Source organism: Mastigoproctus giganteus, chromosome 6 (assembly GCF_048544385.1).
Source record: "Mastigoproctus giganteus isolate SK-2022 chromosome 6, ASM4854438v1, whole genome shotgun sequence".
Taxonomy (NCBI): domain Eukaryota; kingdom Metazoa; phylum Arthropoda; class Arachnida; order Uropygi; family Thelyphonidae; genus Mastigoproctus; species Mastigoproctus giganteus.
In genome coordinates this window covers 226,598,758-226,626,515 of record NC_143580.1, presented here as the reverse complement: position 1 = coordinate 226,626,515, position 27,758 = coordinate 226,598,758, and the positions used below count along the sequence as shown (strand labels likewise).

The following is a 27,758-nucleotide window of genomic DNA, read 5'->3' as shown; positions in this document are numbered from 1 at the left end:
TCACATTTTGTCGAATGCTTCCTTCAGTGGAGAATTTTTAGGGAAAATCACTCCCATCATATCGAGGAAAAATATGACTTTGGCCAGGATCAGTTCTTGGTTAAGTCCTGAGATACTCATCTGCAATTTGGAGAAGAAGCTGTTTTCGATATATGCGTAATTGGTTTCCAAGACACGTTGCACTTCTTCCACCTCCTTCCGAATAATTTCCCTTGGATCCTTCAGCATCGACTGGCCGAGGGTATAATATATATCACTGCTTGTTTCCTACAGAACAGCATAACATAAATCTTATTTAACATTTCGCAATTCATAAGGAATGATTTGAAACACAAAGCATATTATATCTCTCACCACAGATGTTCATATTTGCTTGTTCCAAAGAACGCTCCACAGGTGTACCAGCCCTCAGAGACAGCTTGATAAAGTTTATAGACTGTGTCCACTGCTGCATCTCTTTCTGGAACAAGGATGTGAGATAGAATGGCTCCTTTATAACTGCAGGTAAAAAAAAATGCTAAAATGCTCCATGAGCCAAACAGTATTCTCATAGAGGCCGCCTTCTAAAGAACTATTTCCTCCTAGGAATTATGGGAAAAGAGAAATAGAAAAAGCAAAATTATCCAAGTCAAGGAAAGAGAATTTAGGATAAACAAAAATGGTGATTTTAAAAGATAATACCGGTTGAGGAAGGCTACACCCCACGTCTTTGTCGATTAAAATCTATAAAGCCATCAGAGCGTCATGCGTTCTGATCTTCAAAAGATAAAACGATCTCTTACCCATTGAAATGTCTATAGGAAAGTAACGAAGCCAAAAGACAGTTTTTTAGATGTAGATGGAGAAATGTCCGTGATAGGCTTATACCAAGAGAGAGAGAGAGAGAGAGAGAGAGAGAGAGAGAGATGTGATTTTGTCTGGAAATCTGAGTGTCATCGATGATTAGCATAGGAGTAGAAGAATCATTTTTTCATCGAATTCTTCGAAAAATGAGAAAATAAACCAATATATCCCCAGTAGAATCCTTCCTGATCAGAGGGAAGGTTTCTATTTATTTTAAGATTTGCCGGTTAGTAGAGTTCTCATTATTTTAGAAAGAGTAGAAGTAATTGCAATGAGACGATAATTGGAGAGGAAGGATTTGTCACCCTCTTTTAGGAATTGCTTAGATGGAAATTTCCAAGCAGAAGGGGGAAACACTAGTGGAGTAAGAAAGTGAAAAAAAGGTGACACAGAAGAGAACAAAGTTTGGGGACACAGCTTTAATGAACAAGTGATAGGAATTGTCTGGTCGATTTTCTGTTTGCTGGATGAAAAACCAAAACACCCGAGTTTCTGGTAAAAATATCATGCCTATTAGTGCGAATATCTAGAAGTCAAGTAATGTAGTGTTTGTTATAAGAAAAATTCAAAGTTTGATATTTTTACAAATTATTTCGAGACTTTTACTGACCTTTTTCTGAAAATATTGCAAGTCGACAAAGGTTTTTGGAGTAAGTCTCGGCTTGTGAACATAGAAAGTGACAGCATCGTACAGATATGGGAAAGAAAAGTCCACGACTGTATTTCTCAGTTCTGTGAGAGTAAACATTTCCATACCGAGATCAGCTTCCTGTATGTTTAAAAAATTGAAACATTACATATCTAATAATTGGCATCGGGAAATCCTAATTATTTATTAATTTCTATTAATAGAATATTAAATCCCTGCTTTAACAAAACTACATTTGGCATTCAGAATCACAGCCTTATGAATAGAAGGTATTGCTGAAAAAATTACCATTGTTTTATATTTCTAAATTAATCGCTTTCCGCGTGGCCTGTTGATGAAATTTCGAATTTTCCCATGTTTAAAATAATCCCACATTTATTGTAATCCGTATATGCAGGAAACTGTTTTTCAATCGTACTTATAATTTCCCAATTAAATTTTAAAACTGCGTAAGGACATTTTATTCAAACTATCCACTTCCACAATACCACATGGAAGTTTGTTCTGACATCTCTGGTTGAAATCAAATTTCCTCAGATCTCACCTCTAGCCATCCGTCCTTAATTTAAATTTGTGTCCCCTCACGTGCGTTTTCTAGCAAGAGTAAGGATACCATCAACATTTAGCTAACTCAATCCTTTCAAAATCGTAAATACCTTATTAGAATAAATGGCAATATCTGGAGCCTTGTTTTCAGATATTAAAATTTATAGAAACTGAAGAGCATCCGTTTGGTTTCGCTGACCAAAATTGTCGCAGTTCTCCGCACCGTTCCAACAAATCCACATCCTTCCTAAAATGAGGCCTCCAGATGCAAAATTCAACATGTGGCCTAACCATTGTCTTGTACAACGGAACAATCACCTCACCGATGTGGCAAAATTCCTGTATATCATTGAGTACGGTAGACTCACTGGTTCGGGTTTTTATTCATAAAAAAACCGAAGTTTCTGGGGAGAAAACGTATTCCCTCTTTCGAGACCGACTAGCTCGGCTATAGTGCCGATGAGACCATAAGATTCCTTCGATCCTAACGGGATTCGAACCAGATCTTTTGTTCATTACGATGGGCATAAAATGCTTAACAAGTTTGTTACTCTTCGTTTTTTTTTTATTTTCCATTCCAGCTAACTGACATTTGTAGCAATACCAATGTTTTATTCTCCACGGGAAACAGTCAACAGCAAAATCCTATAATAGACATCTGCAGGGTTCCCAATACAAAGAACAAGTTACGCATAAATATTCGTGTTTAAAATTCTTCGTTAAATTCGATTTCTTGGTCTGTTTAAATGGATACCACATGGAAGTAGGACAATGACGGAGAGTCAGCCAAAGTAAATCTGTTGATTTTTAGCGTAATCGCATCCTTATCTATTCGATGATTTTCCTTATATATTCTAGTAAAAGGGACGAAATCACCAAATGCGAAGATTACCTTTGGTAGCTCTCAGGTTCACAAATCTTGAGACCTTGCTATGTACAATGTGCCCAAAGCACAATTTTTTAGGAAAATCACTGTTTCTTGTTGATGGACTCAATTTCTCGAGGAGAATAACGATTTGCCCTTGCTCGGGTGTATAGAAGCTTGTTATCGATTCATATCAGAAACGGTTTGTTCGACTTCCTCTTATTGAGATGTTCCTAATTAACTGAGCATTCAGTTATCGCAAAAAACTCACTAGTTCCAGGCAACCTCTGCAACTAATGGAAACATAATGTACATACCTTCCTCATTACAGTTCAGTCCAGTCCAGGTCCCATTGGGCATTCGAGTTCCCCACTGCAAATCCTTGGGAGTAACAACTGAATATCTGGTGTGAAGTTTTAAAAAAGTAATTAGTATTTATTCGGCGATTGTTATTTGTTTTCATTATTAAATGAATCTTTGAGTGTAAAATCGCACAATTTCTACCAAATATTTTGATGAATATCGCTACAAAGGTTTAGAATTAAATTAATTAAAATTCTGTATTTTTAATTCACTTAACCGAATTTCAGTTTTTCTGAAATTAGCTGTAAGAGTTTACATTCACTGCCTCCAGAGGACACAAGAATGACATCCTTACTATCTTGTATGTCAAAGGTATATTTAACCTAAAAATACGTAATTTTTAAATTTATATCGTAATTTGTTTACTTTTTTAAAACTTTGTATGAAAAAGGGATTTATCAGAGAAAGAAAATACTGCAGAATCCTTGTAAAGCCCTTTAATTTTTATTATTTATTTTTATGTCCAATTTTGCTTCTGAAAGGTTTTTAGGCTTAACTTGTACTGCACGCCATTGAAATTAATTTTATCTAAACTTGAGAAAAACTTACTGGTACTGCTGAGAGAATTAATTCTTTGTCTCTGAGGGTAAGAAGATTGAACTCGTTTCCTGTATGAGGTTTTGTACTTTTGAATTGCTTTGTTTTTGAGTACCAACTTTTCCTGTAAAGCTGACTTCTGGTTAGCATTTTGTTCTGGATGTGAAAGTGAGAATGCGTGTAACATTGAATCGAAAAACATATCGAATAAGGTGGATTAAAAGCAATTCTCAATTTTTATTTGGATGTAAGTCCTGAAACTATTTCATTTTATTACTCAAATCACACAAAACAACAAATGAATGCCTTCTAGTGTATACACGCACTGACCGAACTTCCCAGACCCAAACGTGGTATAAAGTAGATGTGTACACGACAACCATAAGGGAAAATTCCAGGATTCAGAAATCTGAAGATCCTGAGATCCTTATCTAAGGTAATGTAAGCATTAAATAGTTTCTTGTTCAAAGGCAAAGTCAACTTAATATCAGCTTGTAAAAGACTTCTTCTTGGGGTTTCGATACTCGCTTTTATAAATGTGCAAATCCTTCCAGAAACTAGATCAGTGGGTTTCCTGATAAAAATCCATGCGAATTAACTCTAGACTTGGGAGTGCTGCAAAGAAAGTATTTTCACTTAAAAAAAGAGAGTTGCAAGAGTTCTTTCTAACCCTATTGAGGAGACATTAAAAGCTCAAGGCAACTACCAGTTCGAAAGCTTTTGACTGCCCTAGGGTGAGAACAGTCACCGTTGGGCAATCTCTGATCAGTTTCTTTTCTTAAAGATTCTTTCCTTAAGCAAAGAAAGATTCATTTCCAATCTAACTATCCGGAGGGAGTGAACACATCCGGGATTGGGTAGTTGTGTGGCTAATACCATCGCCACTTCTTTCTGTAAAACAATCGAAATATTCGACTGGAGTGGTGCTGCCAACCAACGCCAACTGCGAACTGTGAAATGGAAAAATATCACGTGGTCTGACAAGTCTCTTAAAATCTTAAAAATTATTATATTTTTAACATTTTATTTTATTAAATTTATTTTTATTATTAGTTATTTATTTTTTTTGAAACGTAATAATATTTTGTCCATTAAAATATTTTTTCCCTAAAACTGTTAATTATGCTAGTCCCTTTGGGAACAGTTTATTTTTTATTTTTATGCTATCGCCTTCGTGGGCAGGATTCCTTGGGCTCCAGTTTATTAGACGGGATTTTCACCTGCTTGTAACTGCTGGCATCCATTGCTATTACACTTTCTGCAGTGAATGGGCGATTCTTTGTGGTATTCACCACTGTACGTGATTAAAGGAGACTGCTGCACCCAAAGGACTTGCGCTTCTTTCTATGGATGCTGGAAATATTACATTTTGTTTAGTACGTGTATAATTTTGTCCGTCTCCTCTTGGCGTGGACGGTTACTTGGAAGCAGCATTCCTGGTGATCGCTGCTTCCTGGTAGCAAAGCGGCCAGAAACAACTAAACAACACAACAACACACAGACTTCGCTAACATAGCACTACACTCAATGCTGGCCGTGGTACAGAGTTCTGTATATCATCACAGAGAAGCCATGGCGGAGATGAACTAACTTTTAAGGGCCGCCTTACATAAGACACAACACACGTCCACATGGTTGTAAGGAAGGCCCATAGTGTCCTGTTGATGATTTATCGAACAATCGCTAGTAGAGATAAGGAGGTCATGATATGATTGTATAAGGCTATTGTTAGACCACACTTGGAATACTTGGTACGTATGGAGATCACACCTACAGAAAGACATTGTGATTGTTGAAAGGGTCGAAAGACGGGTAACTCGCCTGGTAAGATCAGCAAAAGGGTGTCCATATGAGGAAAGACTTCGAATATGTGGAATGCAAAGCTTGGAAACTAGGCAGCTAGCCACCATGTGGCCATGTATAATACTAATACTAAAAAAATTCTTGAATATTAAGATAGTTTATTGAGCTTTTAACTAAATCATACATTTATCATGCGTTATCTTAATGCATGTGAAATTTAAATTTAATTATTGGTGGTCAAGTAACTCTCTTACTATCTTACAGGTCTTCAGGATGGTGGCCCTCTGGAGTCCAAGCAAGTGGTCTCTGGGAGGCCTGTTGCTGCTAGTTTCTTATGTTGGCGCGTTGGCATCATGCCGGTGGTTGATCACCACAATGTGATTGGGATGTTATTCCTTGTTCTATACATTAGGACTACAGTGGTACTACAGTAAGTACTGAGCCTACAGTGGTCTCAGACAGTTTTTAAATTCTATACGGTGGGACCAACTGATGTGCTGCAGTGAGGCTCTTTACTCTCTACTGCTTGCTTCCGGAGTATTTCACAGGGTGGTCACAGGCCAATGAATTGAAAAGGTTGACTGAGTTGTTTGGGAAGAAATTCTTCAGACAGCACAGGTTGGACAGTATAGAGTATAAAGGTTGGTAGGGGTTGTCATTACTGCGTCCAGCATGTGGAGTAGAGATAAGTCCTCGAAGATTGGGGGCGTCAATCACACCAGTTAGCATCTGAGACAAAAGAAGATTATTCCTGGATGCAATGTGAACTCTTCAGGGAATGATATTTAAGTTGGTATATAAAATGGCTCTGGGGTCAATTGGCGAATGCGTTGCCCGTGACCCTGTTTATCCATCGCATTGCCCACTACTCCACTGCCAAGTATCTGTTTATGTACGACGTCGGAGCAGAAGACCAGATTGGTGATGAATACAGTGCGATAGGTTGTGGGCACCGCTGGACGTATCCACCGACTACATCGACTTTGAGTAACCCCGTCAGCTCTTGTCGAATTGCCCACATCACTGAGAAAGTCTTCGATTTCATTGTCGAAAAATGGGTCTGAAAAGTGAGGCCCTCGGCCCAAGTCATGCCAGGTCAGTGTGAGACTTCGCTTTCCTTAATCTGTAATCCGTTGTGATAGGCTCTGATGTCATTTTTGATTCTCTTTTTTGTGAACGTAAGTTGAGTTGATTTTGATACGTTTAATTACATACCCATTTGCAGTAGATAGGCTACAAGGCTGTCGATCAGGACGGAGACTCGCTGATTTATCAGGTGAGTTTGTTCAGCTTCTTTAGATGTTATGTATAATTTGAGATCGTCTGCATACGATGAGAAATCAGTGGACCTTGCGCGGAAGGGTTCAAGGGCAGCGGCGAACAGTAGACCGGACAACACCTCCTTGTGGTACTCCTCTCGTTATAATGCACTCCTGTTGGAAGGATTTATAGCTGATGATGAGTTGTCTTGGTGTAAGGATGAGGTTGATGGTTTTTAGCAGGCTTCCTGTAATGCCAAAGTACTTTTCTAGAATGTAGATGAGAGCTTATCATAAGCAGATGAAATATCTAGGAAGATGACGTCCAGCTGAGATTTACTGTTGAGAGCAGTTTGAATTTTAAATAGGGTGTCCAGTAGGTTTGTAAATGTAGATCTTTTGGGGTATCACAGTATGCAGATGTTTGGGTCTATGAGAGAAGCATTGATCTATCAGTGCTAATAACATAGTTTTCTCAAACACTTTTAATAGAGAGCAGCCCACTGAGATCGGTCTCAAGTCCTTAGGTTCTTAGGGTTTCTTCTTTTGGGTATGGTTTGTACCCTGTAGTGATTCCACATTGTCAGCATTGATCCGGAATTCAATATGAGATTAAAGATTACAAGAAGGGGATCCCCAATGAAGGCATTACACACTTTAACCATGAAGAGAGGGAAGCCGTCAAGATCAATTGTAGATTTATTACGAAGTCTATTGATGGTATTTATAAGGTGTTGTTTTGTTAGGGTTATAGTGGAAAGGGGCTGTCCGGAGTGCATGACGAAATCACTTAGGTTTGGGGTTTTTGGGTCAAATAATATCTGTTTGAAAGTCAAAGATACCCATTCCTGAAATACCTTCTCATCGATATGGAAATCTTTGTTGCATTTGGATGTAATACGCTTGGAGTGGTTTATTCTGTTGAGTACCAGCTGCCGGATTGCATATTGTTTACATTTGAGGAAGGTTGCCCGCCCTTTCTTGTACATCTGGTAGTCAGCTGAGTTATGGTACTTTTTGCATATTCTGAATGCTTTTTGTTTCCTCTTGAATGCTTCTCGGACTTCGGCACATAACTATGTGTGTGTCTGTGTGGTAAGGGTGTTTATTGGCGCATTAGCTGCTATGGCTATAGTGCGAACATAACCATGTATTGGATCTATCAGAGAGTTTTAATTGTTTTAATTTAAGGGAGCACTCCGGAGACTGGAGATATGCAAATGTATTCCCAATTCACAAAAGGGATCAAAGGGTAACGCGAGTAATTATAGACCTGTTAGTGTACCATTTAGTGCGATAGTTTAATTTCTGTCCGTAGCCAACTACTTAAGTAGTTATAAAATGGCATCATTAAATATATCTCATATTGTGAAAACCTTCACAACGAGTTACCATAATATTTCACTACCTCGAATGAGTAAAGGTTCAACAAAAAAGAAGACTTTTTATGCTTATTCTCAGCGGATGCCATCACCCATACGGCACCGTTTCGGGCTTATTGGTTCGTCATCAGTGGGTGGGCAACTGCTTTCCTAACCTGAGGCTTTAGCCCTAAACTACGCTGTAATCTAAAAGAACAGTTAGTTTAACTTGTGTTCCAGGGAAAATGATGGAGTCACTGGTTAAAGAAGCATTGCAAGATCATCTAGACAAGACCCCATTAATAGTTCAGACACAGCATGGGTTTGTTAAGGGAAAGTCTTGCCTCACCAATTTGATTGGATACTATGATGTAGTCACAAGAGAACTGGATGCAGAGAATAACTTTGATATTATATATTTGGATCTTAGAAAGGCTTTGATACTGTTGCAAATGGAAGACTGCTGCACAAATTGGAGCAGTGTGACATTGGAGGCAAATTGCTGCTATGGATAAAGGGGTGGTTGAGGGGGAGAAGACAGAGAGTGGTAATCAATGGACACTGCTCATCGTGGACTAATGTTATTAGTGGAGTCCCTCAGGGTTCAGTATTGAGTCCATTATTGTTTTCTGTATTTATAAATGATATTGATGATGGTATATCAAGCTTAATGTCCAAGTTTGCAGACGATACGAAGGTTGGCAGGGTTGTCAAGGACACTACTGACACTATGCTGCTGCAACAGGATCTGGAAAGGTTGAGCAGATAGGCTGAGAGATGGCAAATGAAGTTTAACATTGACAAATGTAAAGTACTACATATGGGAAACAGCGACCCCAGAGCAATGTATCAACTCTGTGGTACAACACTGACAGTGGTAGAGAATGAAAAGGACCTGGGTGTAATTGTGCAGGCAGATATGAAGTTCTCTGAGCAGTGCAGACGGGCTACAAGAGTAGCTCAAGGCGTCTTGTCAATGATATACAGGAATTTTTCTAGCAGGGATAAGGAGGTGATTATTCCGGGATAATGGTCAGGCCACACCTTGAGTACTGTATACAGGTCTGGCGGCCTCATTTCAAGAAGGATGTAGAGCTGCTGGAACGAGTACAGAGAAGGGTAACAAGATTAGTGAATGGAACAAAGGGGTGCTTTTAACGAAGAAAGGCTTAAGTTTTGCAAATTACAGTGTCTGGAGACTAGACACCTGCGAGGTGATCTGATTGAGTTGTATAAACCCTTGAATGGTTTGAGCATGCTCAGTGCTGATGGGATTCTTCCTCTTGCTCAGAATAATCACCTGAGAGGGCATAAATTCAGATTGAGGAAAGACAGATGTAGAATAGATGTGCGGAAATTTGCCTTTAGCCAACGGGTAGTTGGTGGGTGGAACAGACTTCCATCCCTTGTCGTGGAAGTTGATAGCCAAAATGAATTTAAGGCTCAGCTGGACAGGTATTTTGAACGAACGGAGGGGTGAAGTGGAAGTGTTTTTTTTTTTTTTTTTTTTTTTTTTTTGGCTGATGCTGCATAAGCTTGCTTTCTTGTATCAAATGCCTCTACTAATGCTAATGAATGACAAAAATAATATTCATATCAAATAATTGGATTTCAGGAAAGCTTTAGATACTGTTGCACGTGGAAGGCTGCTGTGCAAATTGGAGTGGTATGGCATTAAGGGTAAGTTGCTACAATGGATAAAGGGATGGTTGAGTGGGAGACTACAGAGAGTGGTAAGCAATGGTCTGCTCTTTGTGGACTGATGTTATTAGTGGAGTCTCCCAGGTTTCGGTGTTGGGCCCATTGTTGTTTTGTAATCAGTATTTCTCAATGATATTTATGAAGGTGTATCAGGTTTGATGTCCAAATTTGCAGATGTTACAAAGGTTAGCAAGATGGTTAAGGACAGTAATGATGATATGGTACTGCAACTGGACTAGAAATGTTGGGCAGATGGGCTGAGGGGGTGGCAACATAAAGTTAACATTGACGAATGCAAAAGATTGTATATGAGTAGCAATAAATCTAGAAGAACGTACGAACTGTGTGGTAATTCTTCAGGGTAGTGGACAATGCAAAAGACCTGGGGAAAATTGTGGAGTCAGATATGGTTCTTCGAGCAAGCAAACAGGCAGCCAACACAGCTCATGGGGTATTGTCAATGATATATATGAAATTTTTGCTTGTAGTGATAAGGAGGAGATTATCTCATTGTTATAAGACAATGATCAGTCCACATCTTGTGTGCTGCTTACAAGTCTTATTTTAGGAAGAATGTAGAGCTACTAGAACGGGTACAGAGAAGGGTAACGAGATTGGTGAAGGGCACAAAGGGGTGCTTTACCAAGAAAATCTTCAGTTCTGCAAATTACAGCGTCGAGAAACTAGGCACCTTCGACGTAGTCTGATTGAAGTGTTTAAGGTTTTGAATGGATTCAGCAAGTTCAATGCTGATTGGATTCTTCCTCTTGCTCAGCCTACGCACATGATGGGGCACAAATTCAAATTGAGGAAGGACAGTTGCAAAACAGATATGAGGAAGTTGGCCTTTAGCTAGTGAGTGGATGATTGCTGGAAGAAACTTCCATCTTTTGTTGTGAAAGTTGATGGCTTAAATAAATTCGAGGAACAACTGGAACAACTAGAGGGAATGAACACAGGTGAAATAGGAAGCGTCTTTTTCTTTTTTTTTTTTCATGCTGTATAAGCTTGCTTTATTGCATCATTGCCAATGCTTATGCTAATGGTCTATCTGTTTGTACACTATAATTCCAAAGTTCCTGGACTCCCGAATGTTTTAAAGAACTCTTTATTTATACGGTGTGTTATACTCTGTTCGCCCACCTATGGCCTTAATTGGACATCCACATCAAGAACTCCCTAGAAATTTTTATAACCCGAAGACGCTATTTGATCTCCTTTATCTCTCTTCTTCATAACAACGATGAATTCTGCTACCCCCCCATGTCTTCAAACCAAGTCACTACAGGTTGCAGCAGGTTATGGTATATTGTCACGCTGAAATAGAGTCGGATCCTGCCCCATACTGTTGCCACAGTATAGGAAGGGTAAAGTTGACAGAAAATCAATGTACCTCATGATATTCATTGTTTCAGGAACGTTGACCAATGATCCGAGCCAAAACCATTAGAAACAGCCCTAGACGGTGTCAGGCTCCGCCAAACTTCACATTTAGAACGATTCCCTCTGGTAAGGTCTTCTCTGAGAATCCTTTAGGACAAACGAAGGACCAGATCGGGAAACCGTGCACCTTGCTTCGAGAATGGTCAGAAAAACGCTATGTTTTAATGTATTGAAATGCATGGTCTTACACTTGGGGAATAGCCTGGAAATAGATTTGAGCTATATCCGCTGGACGATTTCTTTCTGAATGAGGACTGGTGTTTTTTGTCTTATTTGATACACAACAGTAGCATTCTTCATTTATAAACCTTTCAGTATCTTTTCCTTGAAAATGGTGGAGGATCTATTTTCAAGTTATATTTAAATTCATCACATTTATAATTATTAGTCTCTGTAACTTCTCTTTACAGAGTTTAAAAAAATGATTATTTTTTTATAAATAATTTGGATGTGACTGCGTCTAATATTACTTGAGTATAGCTATAGATACAGTTCCAGACTAACAGAAAATTTTGCTGATACAGAGTTCAGTAAACAAAACAAAAATGGCGACCAAATATCCAATGGCCAGCAGCCAGAGAGAACCTTCGATGTCGCGCAGCCTTAGTTCCCTGGGGGTCTCTTCATCATCAGTTTGGGTCACTCCCTGATACTTCAGATGAAACCTGAACATCCAATCATCATCAGTCTTCTCATAAATTCCACTCTGAGTAATTCTGGATATGCTGGGAAATTAAAGCACGCAGTCAATAAATTAGGTTGATTTAAGTATTTCATTTAAAGTTAAGACATAGTCTGCTTTAAAGAATAGAATAAAATAATTAAAAACCCTTATAAGAAAAGTTTTTAAGAAACACCTCATGGTTAATGTATATTCGTTTAAAAACAATTTTTAAAAAAATAAATTTTTGTATATCTAACTCAGTAATCGAACCCTGCAATGCAATATTGTTGAGTTTTAGGCGTATCATCAACTTAGGCAAATCTGTGGTCAATTTGATGTTTGCTGGACGAAAAACCCTGGTTTTAGGGAGGAAAAACCAAGTTATAATTACATTTCACCTTTGGTTGCTTAACACATGCCTTATATTCAACACCTTTGAGTTAGGTGTTTCTTCCACGTTGTCTTAGATTGCACCCACCAGGTATACCATGCTGGTGGATTTTGCTTCTGTTCAAATTCCATCAATGACCCACTTATACAAATTTTGCACATTCTCCCTTTAAGAAAATACTATCTTTATAAAATTGATTTCCTTTACTAACTAAGAATGGCTATGCTAAAAAAAAAATCTTTCAAAATACCATTGCCGAATTCCTTAAGTATTATGACCTCAAATTGCACGGGTCTTCTGGTTTGTTCGATTGTTTCAGCAAGTGACAAATCCTTGTTCTTCTCGCCTGAGACCAACTAACTCAGCCATATCAGAGATTATACAAAGAACCATCCTCTGGAATCACATGGACGAATTCCGTCAATGTGATTGGAGAAGATGGTTCTTATGATCAGCGTGCTACGAGTGAAACTCCTCCCCACACCGGGTGAAAAAGACACGAGGTTGAATTCCATCAATGACCCGAAGAAATTTTATGAAATTAGCCTTTAATTTTTTCGCCCTCGGGTTGTTCATCCAGAAAAACAGGCAATCCACCCAAAGAACACACGTAATTTACAGAAGTAAAACACTCTTGTTGAAGAGGTAAATCCCTGGTAGCCCTCATATAACAGATTTTGATCTGTACCACATAGAGAAAAGTAACCATAGAAACCACTAGTACATAGTAAATTACAGATTCAAATATTTTATTGTAGAAAAATCTTCTTGAAGAAAAACTCACATTTTATTAAACATCTTCCTCAGCGGTGAACCCTTCTGGAAAGCGACCCCAATCCTGTCAGCATAAAGCACATCTTTTGATAGCTGAATATTGTTTCTCCAAGCAGATGAAGCAATCAATACCTCGCAAAACCCTTTGCTTCCTAGCATGGCATACTTTCTTTCTACAACAGATTCTATTGCTTTATCTCTGCTGCTTACAATGTTATTTGAGTGAGTTCTCATTGGCTGTCCTAGTGTGTAGTACATCCCGCTAGTCTCCTCCTGAAACAATTCATAATTAAAATATAATTTCTGTTCTTAAATATAAACTGAAGGATGTAGAAACATGAAACAGAAAATATAGAAGTCCAGTAAATGATACAGGTTTCTTAATTCGTACTAGAGCGATTTTACTAAGAGGTGCTCAGACATCGTCCCTGCAATCCAGTTCTTTCTGTATGTGAAGGACGTGATCTTTTAGCAGTGCAGCCACTGGGGTTGTGTGTGCTGTAGTCATCCCTATTCTATATTGTGACTACACTGCTGGACAAAATTTACAAAACACGTAGACCACGTTGTAAGATGTAGATCTTACAAATATAACAGCCTTTGATCATCAGAACATCAGTACACATTTTCTGAACAAAAGCATGAAACTGAAAGTAGTAGCCATGCATTACGAATAGCAAGTATAGAATTGCAGAACACAAGAAAATCCCCTGAACAACTCTTAGCGGCAATTGGAAGTATTGCATTGAATCTGAAGAAGGTGCAAGAAAATCTAGCGATTTTGATGGACGAAAACCAAATACTTAGAGGGCAAAATACAGAAATCTCTCAAGAGGTATTCGCACTCAAGCAATTCACCATGAATCTGCATTTATAAAGACATGCAGTGAGATCTGAAGGAACAACATGTGGCAAGTACAAACAACCGGATAAACATCAAGATTCAAACGCGATCTCAACAGAAGCCCAACAACTGGTCACTGATGGTATTGCCACACTCGAGACAGTGAAAATCCTCGTACCTACGTTCATCAAGAAGTTCTCATCAAGAAGTGAATACATACCAGAATCACGAGAACGTTTTGTCATCCTCAAACAGGAAAAAATTGCTAAGCATTCGCCTCTTTCTCCTCAGAGCAGTGTTGATAAGCATAATAACCCCATATCCGAAAGTCATGCAGTAAAAAAGATGACAGAGGATACATTGAAAAGGATAGTCTGAAGAAAAAGCGCGTTACACATTCTGGTACAAATTATGGGGATAAACTCGATGAGGTTGTCGAATGCAGCCTAAACGCTCCGCAACAAAAACGATCGTTTGGGAGATCTTATGCCGACGGTACCGCTGTCAGCCCCCGGTGGCGTCTGACCCAAGGGTAGAGACAACCAAAACAACAACTGTGAAGGATGTTGTTTTGGTTGTTACCTCTTAACCAACCTCTTAATCTCAGCTGTGCATCTTATTTTTCTCCATCTACAACGAACATCAATGAAAAGGCGAATATAAGACATTATTCAGAATATAAGACACTATCCATTGTTCCAATCACCGAATCGCTTGCCCTGCATATAACTGAAATATAACGGCTGTAGTCTGGGGACCAAATCTTTGCCTCCAGATTAAATCCAACAACCACTATTCAGGCAATTACAGAAATGTGTTGGAAGAAATATTCCATCAAAGTAGATGTAAGACAACTAAGTACGAGGCACGCATCACATGCCTTTTTCATTGTCTCAAAGGCAGGCGATCCCAACCAACCGTTTGGACCCGTGGCCTCGAAACACCTTAATCAAACCTTTCGAAGACAACAAAGCTCGCGTGCTCCAGAGGAGACATAATTATAATACTCAAGCAGAGCAACTACAGACTTCTCTGTCCGCACCCGCATCTGTAACTATCAGATGCTACATTCATAACAAAAGAGGTATAAGAGGCGTCTAAGGAGATTCGGATCACACATCTGTCTAACTGGTGGTTTAACAAAGACATCAAGATAATGTCTGTAAGAAAAGCCTTACAGAAATTGGAAGAAAACCAGAACCTCTGAAGACTACATCGCTTACAAAAAAGTATGAACCTGTTTCTTAAAGCACAAACGCCAAGAGTACAACTTCTCTATTTCCAAAAAGCTTAATCAGTCTAAAAGAATGAATAGCAACAAAAATTCCAACTTCACCACGGATGAAATCTTATTTAGGGAATGGACGAGAAGTATCTTCAGAACCTCTACAGATCCTAAACTAAAGTTTAACTCTCCTGAAGCAGACAATATCAGCTGGTTAGTAAATTACATCAACAGCATGACTTCATCCGGATCCAATGTTGATAATAGACCTCTCTTTACAGGAATCCCCATAACCAAAGAAATTGTAATTCAGGAATTAAAGAGTCTCCCAAATAAATCTACTTCTGACCGAGATATGTTCCCCCTCTTTTCCATGAAAGTAAGCAGTCCATCTATCATTGAGATCTTGCTATACATATTTAGAGGTTATCCCTGAAATTTAGAAACATTGCACTGTAAAACCCGTGCCTCAAGTCAAACATCCAAAAGACAAGGACTTTCGTCCAATCTCTTTAAGCTGCAATTTATTAAAACTGTTTGGGAAGACTCTGCTGTTAATTCTTGTCATGCATTGTTTGCGGAAAGAAATCCTTATTTACACCTTGTGATTCCAAAGAGATCGACTGTCACAAATTTATTAGACACCCTATTTCGGATCGAACGACTCTGAACGTCGGAGAACAGATTGATGTAATCTTTTTGGACCTTAATGCTGCCTTCGATAATGTCTAAATAAATGCCTTGATGACAATTTTTGAAAGGAATTTTAGAATTCAAGGAAGCTTATTAAAAGTCCCCGTCTCCATTATCGAAGAGAGGCATTTGAGGATTGAACACAGGAATTTCCAAGCGTACCAAGGAGCCTCCAAGGTGGTGTCCTTTCTGCCCTGTTTTTTGCTGCCGCTCTGGACCCTTTTCTCTCTATGCATCCTGATTTCAGCACTTAAGCAGATGATATAAAACTCTTCATCTCGTCCAAACACAAGGACAAATCTCACGCAATCAACTCCCATGCCACTGCCTTAATAGAAGAACGTGACCTCTATCTTCAGAATATTGGCCTATCCATAAAACCGACGAAATCAGCTCAAATATCTTTCGATAACTTGAAGAAAAAGTTGGAGAAAGATAATTGAGCTGATAAACACAAAACTTAAACTAAGCAGCTCCCCTCCTCGACGACACAAAACAATCAGAAACAAAACGAGTTCACAATAATCACCCAATCACAGAACTCGGCCGTACAATCACTCTATTGTAGGACCACGCCCACTGCGTGGAGACAAGTGGTACCCAAATAATGGATTTTAACCCACTATGTAATTATTTACCTACGTTTACTTAGGTGACTTAGGAAAAGGCCTTTTGCTTCAGGTTCCATAATACATGAGGAATATTGTTGCATCCGAAAGAGCAGGGCTAAAATATTTAACTGAAATATCTAAAATATTTAAAAATATAAAATATTCAATAATATAAAAAAGTTACAATGGAACATCGAATGTTAGACAGCGAAGCACGTGCACGAGGTTGGTGAACGTTATGGTGGCAGTTGTTAATAATTAATTGCATTATTAGTGACGTAATTGCCTCGCCCTCTTCTAGCATTCGCTGGAATAAATATCACTAGGAAGAAAACATTTTTAATATATAGAGAAATAATAATAGTAATAATAATAACTGTGGATATACCATAAGCAATGTAAATATGCTAGTCCCAGTCAATGTTCCACATGAGTACGTCCCCTTTGCTACAGCATTGTAGAGCTTTTGGACAGTATCCACTGCAGGTTCTCTTTGAGGAACTATAAGGTACGAGAGAATGGCTCCACTGTAACTGAAGGTAATAATAAGGGCGAAAAGTCTCCAAGAAATGCACAAAATCTTCATCGAGTTACACTTCCACAAAGAAGCTCTTCCTCCTAAAATGAATTAATAAGTTATTGAGAAGATGCGACTACCTTACGTAATTCTACTAGTATTACTACTTTTATAGTACTAAAAGATCCAAATCAATCCGGTAAATCCTAGGATTTAACAAATTCGCATTGGTAGAAGCACATTTGATGATCGCATTTGCTCTTTTCCTTTATGACTGAATTTCTTGCTTTAACGAACTGTCCGAATACCACTTCTCCACTTTTTAAACAAGGGAACAGGGGGATATATCTCGTATCCTCCAAGGTTGTTTGTGTTACTATATTTCTAGTTTTCATTATAATTGAATTGCCGAGTAAGGCTACTTCCTGTGGAACTAAAGCATTACTGAAAGGTTGAGTTCCGGTGACAGTTTCGGGAGACCCTTGCTTGAAATAGAGTCAGACACTTGGGATACTGTCGAGCGTCAGATTCGAATTTTCTCTAGGGCATCCACTCTCGTTTTCAAAGAGTCAATCTCGCTTAACAGTACACTGTTAAGCGAGATTGACTCTTTGATTTAGTGTACTTATTGCAGTACACTGAATTGTAATTTAATTTCATCGCATTGCCTGCATCTAGCACTCAGAAAAGGATCGCCCTTAGCTACTAAAAGGAGCACCCTTGCCACTACTCGCAAGGGTTATTCTTTTTAGTTAAGACGTAGGTAACACTACGCAGAATTGAAACGTTTCACTAGAGAATGAAGGAATCCATCCGGTTATACTAAAAATAAATATTATGCAAGGTACCTTGAGCAAGTAAAGATCCAAACATATACCATCCAATGAGGAACAAAGACTTCTGTCTGTATTTGAAGATTCTATGGTTTAAACTGCTGATTGTACGCACCATCACTGGTCCAATAATCATAAAAAGAATAAGGAGTACCCACACCTAGAATATGGAAAGAAAACACAGTTTAAGCAAAAGGATTAGCACTGATAAATACTTGTAAACAATAATCCTAATTGCTATAGACATATTAGCAATAATTAGTACAATGTTTATTAAATTCTTTCAACCCGGGATACACTTTTTCCTTTTTTTGGATTGAGCACAATATGGTGGACGCCATATTGTGGCATTGTTTTTTATCCCGGAAACTCGGGTTTTCGTCCTGCAAACAGAACACTATGGCCTTATTATTACTGAGGTTACTTTTAAAATTCTCAAAGGTGTCAGCCTAAATACCAATACAAGTAGCTTATTGCAGTAATTGCTAACTCGCTGGATGAAAGAAAACTTCCTACCAACCAGTCCAAACCTCTTTCCCCATAACTTCAATTTATGGTTCTCAATTCTGTAATCAGTTATAAAGTGAAAGTTCTATCCTCTCAGAGAACACCTCAATCAATTCTCCTCCCACATGATTAACTACCGACCTCTGCCTTCCCCATATTTGAAGGCTTTCCTCACATGGACGCCTTTTTGCGGTTTTCACCTTGCGAGTTGGGAGAGTCTTTAGATCTTTGAAGAAGCTGGATGTCCTCTTTTAGGCAAAGTCACCATACTTGAAGAGATTGTTCCAAATGAAGCCTTACACTACCTTGTACAGTGGTATTATGACCTCCATGTCTCTACAATCAAATGATCGATGGAACACCATGGGCCTTCCTTGACCCTGTCTACACTGCTAGAAGAACTTCATGTCCGAATATCCTATAACTGTAGGAATCTGTTCTTCCTCTGCTGTATTTAGTACAATCTTCACGAAATCAATGAATTATTTTGAGTTTGCCAGCCGTAATTTTTCAAGGAGTCCTTGATTTCGTATGCAAAAAGCAAGCGGTCATACTCTAATCTACCAATATGCCATAAATTAATTCCAGGACGATAATCATGCCTTAATTCTAACACAGCTGTATGCATTGTACATTACTGCATTCGCTCCAAAGTTCAAAACTGGTAAGATGTGAGTGGATGCGTTAACCTTAAGTAAATGAGGCCATATTGTGCCAATGGTATTATCACCGTCCTTCCCAACCGCGTCGAAAAGACCTCAGGTCGAGTTCCGTCAATTATGGGAGGAATTTGTTTGGGCCTGTTTCATATCGTGGCAGAGTTAATCGGTCTCAGGGTGTAGAATAGCATGGCTTTTTCTTCCTAAAATTGGGTTTTTCTTCTAGCAAACAGCAAATGGACCACAGAAAACAGAATTTTTATAGAAAATATACACGGAGTAATATGACCTTAGTCGCTGATGCTCATAAAAACCCTACTATTGCTCTATGCTATAATTATGCTAAGTTCATTTACCACTTACCATTAGTTGAAAGGGATTCAAATAAACAAAGGTTTTTGGCTTCATCTTTGGCTTGTAAACGAAGAATATTACAGGATCAAAAGAATAAGGGTACGAAAAGTCCACAACTCTACTTCTGCTTTTGGTTATTGTCACCTTCTCCAAGATTAGATCAGCTTCCTGAGAATTTAAGAACAAAGAGTTAGAAATTATGTTAAAGTGTACACTTAGTGGACAGAAATCATGTGATACCTATCTAGTAACGGGTAGGCCCACATTTTTCCCCGATAAGGGTACTCCCACGGCGAGGCATTGAGTCCACTAGTTCACGAAAGAGTTCCACAGGTATTTCCATCCATGCTTGTTGCACAGCTCCTCATAATCCCGTCGCCTTCTTGAGTGGAGGATCCAATGATCGAACGTACCTTTCTACAGCATCGCAAAGATGCACTACAGGGTTCAAGTCCAGTGAATGGCGAGGCCATTCCATGGTGATATAATCTGCAGAACGCTCTTCGAACCATGTTCTTGTTACCACTGCTCCATGGGGAGGCGCATTGTCCTGCTGTAAGGGACCATTGCCCTGTGGGCGAATAATGACCGTGAAGGGTTGGAGATGGTCTGCAAGGATGGACACGTAACCTTGACCGTTCAGAAATGCGTCTAGATGTACCAGAGGTCCAAACGTGTGACAGTTGAAAACGCCCCGGACCATTACCGATAGTCTACCTGCCTCAACAGTTCCTTGTTCACATGACAGGTGGATAGCTTAGTGCGGTTTTTGCGAGATACGCACCCCACCGTCAGGCCGCTCGAAATAATTGGAAACAGGACCCATCGGACAAGGAGACCCGTCTGCAATCATCCACGGTCCAGTACCGATATTCTTTCTTCCAGTTGAGGCGTAGAGTCCTGTGTCCTGGTGTTAACAATCGAACTCTGTTAGATCTGCAGCTCCGTTAACCTATTGCGGCTAGTGATCGCTAGATGGTCTCGGTGCAGACGTTTGTGTTACCTCCCTCGTTGAAGTCAGCGGTGATTGTGCCACAGCCGCTCTCCGGTTGGCTGAAACAATGCGAAACAGACGTTGACGGCCACATTCATCCACCACCTTTCTCCGCCCACAGCGCTGTTCACGATGAGATGTTATTCCGGAAATGGCGTATTCCAGATACATCCTTGATACTGTCGAACGGGGATAGTGCAATTTCTGTACCACTTCCGCGATAGAGTGACCCATGCGTCGAGTAACCACTATCATCCCTCTTTCAAAGTTCCTTAACTCATCACGATTATCCATACTGACATCGAATTTCCGTCTACGTGAATGCAGTGAAGCCGTGTACGTATATACCTGCCAACGGTGGGTTTGTCCACTAGCGATAGGGGTGACAGTGTCGCTTTGCCCCGGAACCAGGTATCCCATGATTTCTGTCTTTTCAGTGTAAATTGATTATGTTGTTTTGGATCATCCATTAAAAATAATAATCCTTCCGAGAAACGAAGCTACAAATTCTAGCTTGTTATAAGCCATACCAACCAATAGTCAAACTACCTGACCCTCGGGCCCTGCCATTAGAGCCGATATGGGACGGTAAATTATCATACTGGTACGGTATGGTACCACCTCCAATTTCAAAATCCTTCGCAAATTTTATATCAGATGGACTTTTATCATCTAAGCAAATCAAACAATTAATTGTCAAAAGTTGCTTGATGGGACCGATGACATAATCGATGAGGAAAGTTCATTTACCACCTACCATTAGTTGAAAGGGATTCAAATAAACAAAGGTTTTTACCTTCATCTTTGGCTTGTAAACGAAGAATATATGATCAAAGCAATAAAGGTATGAAAAGTCCACAACTAACACTGGAATATATCCCGAATTTTTGGGTTATTTTAGTTTTAGAATAATTTTAATTTTAGAATACACAAAATTTGTGAGAAAAACATTTTAAAATTTAAAAAAAGCAGAAACGAAAAATGAAAAATATGTCAATATAATAAGAGGAACTTCATGTACTGCATGTCCAAGTTTACAGACAATTACCTTTCTGACTAACGTGCCAATCATTCCGATCCAGGACCCATTCTTCAACCGGCTTCCCCACTGATATTCATCTTGCTTTTTAATGGTGTACCTGGAAAAACAGATATAATTTATTAGGCGCAGTTATACATTTTCTTGTGAAGCATTATGCGGATTTCTTAGAAACTGTGAAAGTTAGGACACGACATACGATATACTGGTTGTATAGGAGATGTTGGTGTCTGCGAAAGCAGTGACCATCTTGTTATTATCTGTGAAAAGACTGGAATAAGCTCTGTTCCTGGGAACCTTGATTATGTAGTAATTCCTCATCGGCGTTCTCATTGGCCAATCTAAGAAGTTTCATGAACAAAGTTATCATGACTCAACTTTTCTTCCAAACCTTAAGTTCTGTTTGTTAACCGGCAAACACAGTTGGTTGAATCGCTGTCCTCCACACCCTGAAGTGAAGATACTTGAGTTCAAATCCCGTCAATGATGTATTTATGGGCCTTTTCACAAAGTAGTTGAGTTAGTCAGTATCAAGCAAGGGTAGCAGGGCGTTTTCTCTCAAAAAACATGGGTTTTTCATCCAGTAAATTAGCAAATCGATCAGAGCACACCCACTTTACTGATCTACTACAGTGACGCCTCACAGCACTTAACACACCAAACTAATTGGAGAAGTTTCTTTTGCGATACACTCGCTTAAGAACTAGAATTAAGTGGAAATTTCAGGACAGGATTAGTTGAATGTAAGTTGATTCTCTCCTGTCCAGTGATTAGTTGGAACACTCTTGGTTACTTCATCTTTGAAGACGTTATTCCATTCAGATCTTATTAGCATTTTAGCATTAGCATTAGCATTAGCATTAGCATTAGTAGAGGTGCTTGCTTTCTTGATGCAAGAAAGCAAGCTTATGCAGCATCAGCCAAAAAAAAAAAAAAAAAATAAAGTAAAAAAAATAAATAAAAAATAACCACTTCCACTTCACCCCTCTGTTCGTTCGAAATACCTGTCCAGCTGAGCCTTAAACTTATTTAGGCTATCAACTTCCACGACAAGGGATAAAAGTCTGTTCCACCAACCAACCATCCGCTGGCTAAAGGCAAATTTCCGCACATCTGTCTTTCCTCAATTTGAATTTATGCCCTCTCAGGTGATTATTCTGATCAAGAGGAAGAATCCCATCAGCATTGAGCATGCTCAAACCATTCAAGGCTTTATACACCTCTATCAGATCACCTCGCTGGTGCCTAGTCTCCAGACACTGTAATTTGCAAAACTTAAGCCTTTCTTCGTAAGAGCACCCCTTTGTTCCATTCACTAATCTTGTTGCCCTTCTCTGTACTCGTTCCAGCAGCTCTACATCCTTCTTGAAATGAGGCCTCCAGACCTGTATACAGTACTCTAGGTGTGGCCTGACCATTGGCTTATACAAGGGAATAATCACCTCCTTATCCCTGCTGGAAAAATTCCTGTATATCATTGACAATACTCCATGAGCTACTCTTGCAGCCCGTCTGCACTGCTCAGAGAACTTCATATCCGCCTGCACAACCACCCCCAAGTCCCTTTCATTCTCTACCACTATCAGTGTAGTACCACAGAGTTGATACGTTGCTCTGGGGTTGCTGTTTCCCATGTGTAGTACTTTACATTTGTCAATGTTAAACTTCATTTGCTACCTCTCAGCCCATCTGCTCAACCTTTCCAGATCCTGTTGCAGCAGCATAGCATCAGTAGTGTCCTTAACAATCCTGCCAACCTTTGTATCGTCTGCAAACTTGGACATTAAGCTTAATATACCGTCATCTATATCATTTATAAATACAGAATGGACCCAACACTGAACCCTGAGGGACTCCACTAATAACATTAGTCCACGATGAGCAGTGCCCATTGATTAACACTCTCCGTCTTCTCCCCCTCAACCACCCCTTTATCCATAGCAGCAATTTGCCTCCAATGCCACACTGCTCCAATTTGTGCAGCAGTCTTCCGTGTGCAACAGTATCAAAAGCCTTTCTGAGATCCAAGTATATAATATCAAAGTTATTCCCTGCATCCAGGTCTTTTGTGACTGCATCATAGTATCCCATCAAATTGGTCAGGCAAGACTTCCCCTTAACAAAACCATGCTGTGTCCGAGGTATAACTGAAGTCTTGTCTAGATGATCCTGCAGTGTTTCTTTAACCAGTGCCTCCATTAATTTTCCGGGAACAGAAATTATACTCACAGGTCTATAATTACTTGTGTCAGCCTTTGATCCTCCTTTGTGAATTGGGGTCACATTTGCACATCTCCAGTCCATGGGTATCTCCCCTGACTCCAAGGAAGCTCTCATAATTATGGCTAAGGGTTTGCTTACTATGTTGAAGGGTCTTCGATTTCTAAGACGGTAAATGAGGAAGGTATTGTGTAAATACGATTCCTTATACACTTTGTTGATTGTAGAAGAGTCTAGAGTGTTTTGCAATGATGTACAATTTGAGGAGTAATATTTTGGCAAGAAATGAGGAATTGGGTGTTGAAAGAAAAAAAGGAGTGCTATTATAACTCTTATAAAGAAAGTTATTCCCTGAGAAGTATTGGCAAAATAGTTGTTTCATTTAAAGCAGTACCATAGATAATCTATGAGGATTAGAAACTACCACTCGACGATTCAAGGACTCTAATAGTTTAAAGGATAAATCAAGATTAGGACGAGTGCGCTTAACACCGGACGCACTCGATAAGACCATAATACTGATCTCTAAACGCAATTGAAGGCTCATTACACCAAAATCCGAGCTGAGTTCAGTAAGAACAGAGACACTCCAGTGTCTACATTCACTGTAAAACTTCGTCTTAAACAAGCAGGACTTCATGGTAGTGTAGCGGTTCGAAAACCTTATTAAAACTAAAAAATCGAAACAAACTGTTGGACTGGGCTAAAAGTTATCAACATTGAACTATTGAAGCGTGGAAAGGCGTACTATGGATGGATGAATCGAAATTTGATATTTTTGGATCCAAGTGTACAGTTTATGTAAGACAATAAACTGAAATAAAAATGACCGTTTTTTTGGCTACAGTGAAGAACGGTGGTGGTTCCATCATGACTTGGGCTTGTTTCTGTTTTTTTTTCTGTAGTGAATGATTTTGTCAGAATTGAAGGAATTTTAAAATTCCTTAAATTTTGACCGGAAAAAGGTCTATAAAAATATTCTTGAACAGGATGAAATATCCACTGGACTTCGACTTTGTGGAAGAAATTTTGTATTACAACAAGGCTCAAAGTACAACTCTACGCTGTGCAGCGATTAAATAACAGGTGGAGGTATTTCAATGGTGTGGCCACCCCAACGCAATAGTGCTTTCATGGGATCATATAGACCATCAAGTATGTGAAGTGTGCCCGAATTGTAAAATTTATGGGCAACCGTGCAGATCGCTTGGAATAATGTTAGTCAAGATACATTATGAAATTAATCGCCAGAATGCCACGTCTGTGAAAGGCATCGATAAAATCTTGTGGAGGATGTTTTGATGAAAATTCAGTACAATTGTTACTATTAATATTTCAATATTTTTTGTTGTAAATTTTGCAATGCTTAAAAAAGATATAAAAATAAAACTATTGTAATACGCTGTGATTCCAAAATTTTAGGCTGCAGTGTAGGTCCCAAAATTAATGAGACTGATTTAATAAAATGCGAAGTGGCAGCATTGCGCACGAATTTTGACTCAAACTGAACGAAACCGGGATGAAAGGTTTTCCGATAGCACAAGGCCTTCTTGGAAAGATAAAGCAGTTCAAGATTAACCACGTGTAGGACGACCTCTCTCAGCAATAACAGAAGAGAATGTGGAGAGAGTAAGGGCTCTAAATGTGTCTGATTGATGGTTGACCGTGAGATTGATGGAAGGCTAGCTGAACACGAGTCACCCAGAAGTCCATCGCATTTAAGAGCGTATTTGGGCATACGCAAAATCTGTGGGGAAATGGTACCAAAAACTCCCATTGAAGAACAGAAACAAAACTAAACAAGAGCATTTCTTTGGCGGTCGTATTGAATCTCATACTCCAGCGAGTGAGACCAGTGAAAAAACATGGATTTTTGAGTACGATCGAGAAAGAAAGTGAGAGAGAAGAAATTGCGAATAGAGAGCACGAAGAATGATAGAGCGAACGAATGAGCAAATCCATAAAGAAATCAATGTTTACCTGTTCTTTTGATCAGCGTAGAATGGTGCGTAAAGAGTTCGTGTCTGAAGGAAAAACTCCCAACCAAACTTTCTATCTAGAAGCCTTTTAAAAACTACGGAAAGGATCTTACATAAAGAAGGCTTTCAGTTATGCTTCCAGGGATGAAAAGTTTGTTGGAGGCGCTAAAGGCGGCCACTTTCTCTTGAAGAAAATTACAATAAATTTTTTTATAAAATCTGTCTCATTAATTTTTGACAGACCACATATATCACAGAGTATTGGTCTAATTTAAATTACTAAACATTTAAATTAAATCACTGAAGTTCCTATTTCCACTGGAAGATAACACCACACGTACTTGAATTTCAGAATGTCTGAAAAGATTCGAAAAACTTTATATTCTATTCCTCCGGTGGCAACTAGTTGTCCATTCTTATCGACTTTCACATCAAACAGATGAGGGTCCTAAAATATTGGAACAAAAACGAACTATCAGTTTTATTATCGTTTGCATATCTATTACTGACAACTGCATACATTGAAAAGTTGGTGTACTCATGTATTCATGGCATACCAATTTCATATGTAGGTGTTGCTGGATTCAACACCTACATAAGAAATTGGAAATTAGGACAGTCCATAAATTTTCAGTACGTTAAGAATATCATAATAATTATATTAGCCCTCGCGGTAGCACAGTTGGTAGGATCCCATCCTTCCTACACCGAGTGGAAAAGAGCTGAGTTCAAGTCCCGTCGATGATTGATGGAATTTTTATGGGCCTTTTTCATAATTGAGTTATTCGTTCTCAGGAGAAGATAGGTTGGTTTTTCCTCAAGCAAACAGAAAATCGACCTTAGAATGCAGGCAATTTGCAGACAATGTACACAGAGCAATGTGGTCTTGGTCACCGATGTTCCTAAAACCCTACTACAACAGCAACTGTTTTGAATGTTAAAAGTGAAATAAGGAAAAACTTGATAATGAATTTAAAGGACCACTTACGGGAACTACTGTAATCCTGAGGGTTTGATTTTTAAGGCTAAGCTGACTGTTCTCCTTTGGAATTAGCTGTTTTCCTTTAACGAACCGTCGTTTTGGAGGTCCACCTGTTCTGATAAGGTGTTGAGCTTAAATGGCGGTTTTGGATCTGAAATCAAAGAGTAACTTGCCATTATTTGATTATCGGTACGGTTCAATTTTCGTGAATGTTACCGCGTTATATGAGACTTGCTGCGTTACCTGTTGTATTTCGAAGACGATTGTCTGATCTGTTGTCGTAGTAGCAAATACCATCATGACGTTTCTTAAGCATGGAAAAGACGCTGCGTACTTCGACATCCAGGAGTCAGAAGAATAGTTAGATTGAACAAACACGATCCATCTCATAGACAATGTCCTGCACCTTCCAAACTGTAATGAAAATGTGAAAAACGTGAGCAATGTAAAAACCATTCGCATACACTACATTATAATTTGCACTGTGTTAGGGGAAAAGGGCCTCCAGTTTTTCCCACATCTGCGCCATATGTTTGTCTGTGGAGACAGACAAAAAAGAAAAGTTTGTCTCCAGAGAGTTTGTCTGTGGAGACAAACTTTTCCTGGCTTTCACTGTGAAAACCAGAAAAAGTGTTACGTGTTGTATGTGAAGTAGGGCGTTCGGGTCTGTTGTCTGTTCTGGCTTTTGGCAGTAGGCAGGCCCCCTGTTGGGATCCCACGTGGCCCGTACACACCATTAGGAGATAGCCAGGCTGCCCATAATTCTCTGGCTGGTCTCTTCGCCAGGGTCTACTGAGCTTCCTGGACAGATAATTAGTAAAGAAAAACAAAGATAATAATTAATAAATAAGAATAAATAAAACATAAAATAAATTAATAAAAAAAGAGAGTAATATAGGGGATATAGAAGAAGGCATCCCCTAGGATGGGTGAAGATCCATCAGGAGAAGAGGGGAAGTGGGAAAGGGAAAATAGTACTCCAGTCAAGGGAGGCTGACCAGATCACCAGGAGTCATGGCGGCAGATAGATCAGCTGTAATTTACAGAACTACCGGAATTGGTCAAATCCGGTAGTTGTCCATGCTGGGTAGTTGCCCAAGGT

The 27,758-nt window shown here is 39.2% G+C and overlaps 1 protein-coding gene across 1 annotated transcript; it reads right to left on the bottom strand.

The window, feature by feature from the left end:
- Window positions 1-26,953, bottom strand: LOC150085047 (uncharacterized). The gene is made up of 7 exons (XM_090376445.1): window positions 26,900-26,953; window positions 26,016-26,122; window positions 21,485-21,575; window positions 19,452-19,610; window positions 13,332-13,472; window positions 1,454-1,612; window positions 1-267 (listed from the first exon to the last, which is right to left on the bottom strand). The coding sequence occupies exons 1-7, from the start codon at window positions 26,951-26,953 to the stop codon at window positions 1-3; spliced, it is 978 nt and encodes a 325-aa protein (XP_090232571.1).
- Window positions 26,954-27,758: the final 805 nt, after the last annotated feature.

Coding starts and splice junctions, on each gene's coding strand:
- LOC150085047 (XM_090376445.1), bottom strand. CDS start 26,953: ATGGTATTTGCTACTACGACAACAGATCAGACAATCGTCTTCGAAATA. Junction 19,611..21,484: donor TTGGCACGTTAGTCAGAAAG/GTAATTGTCTGT, acceptor TTAAATTCTCAG/GAAGCTGATCTAATCTTGGA. Junction 1,613..13,331: donor GAAGCAAAGGGTTTTGCGAG/GTATTGATTGCT, acceptor TTAAACATACAG/GAAGCTGATCTCGGTATGGA.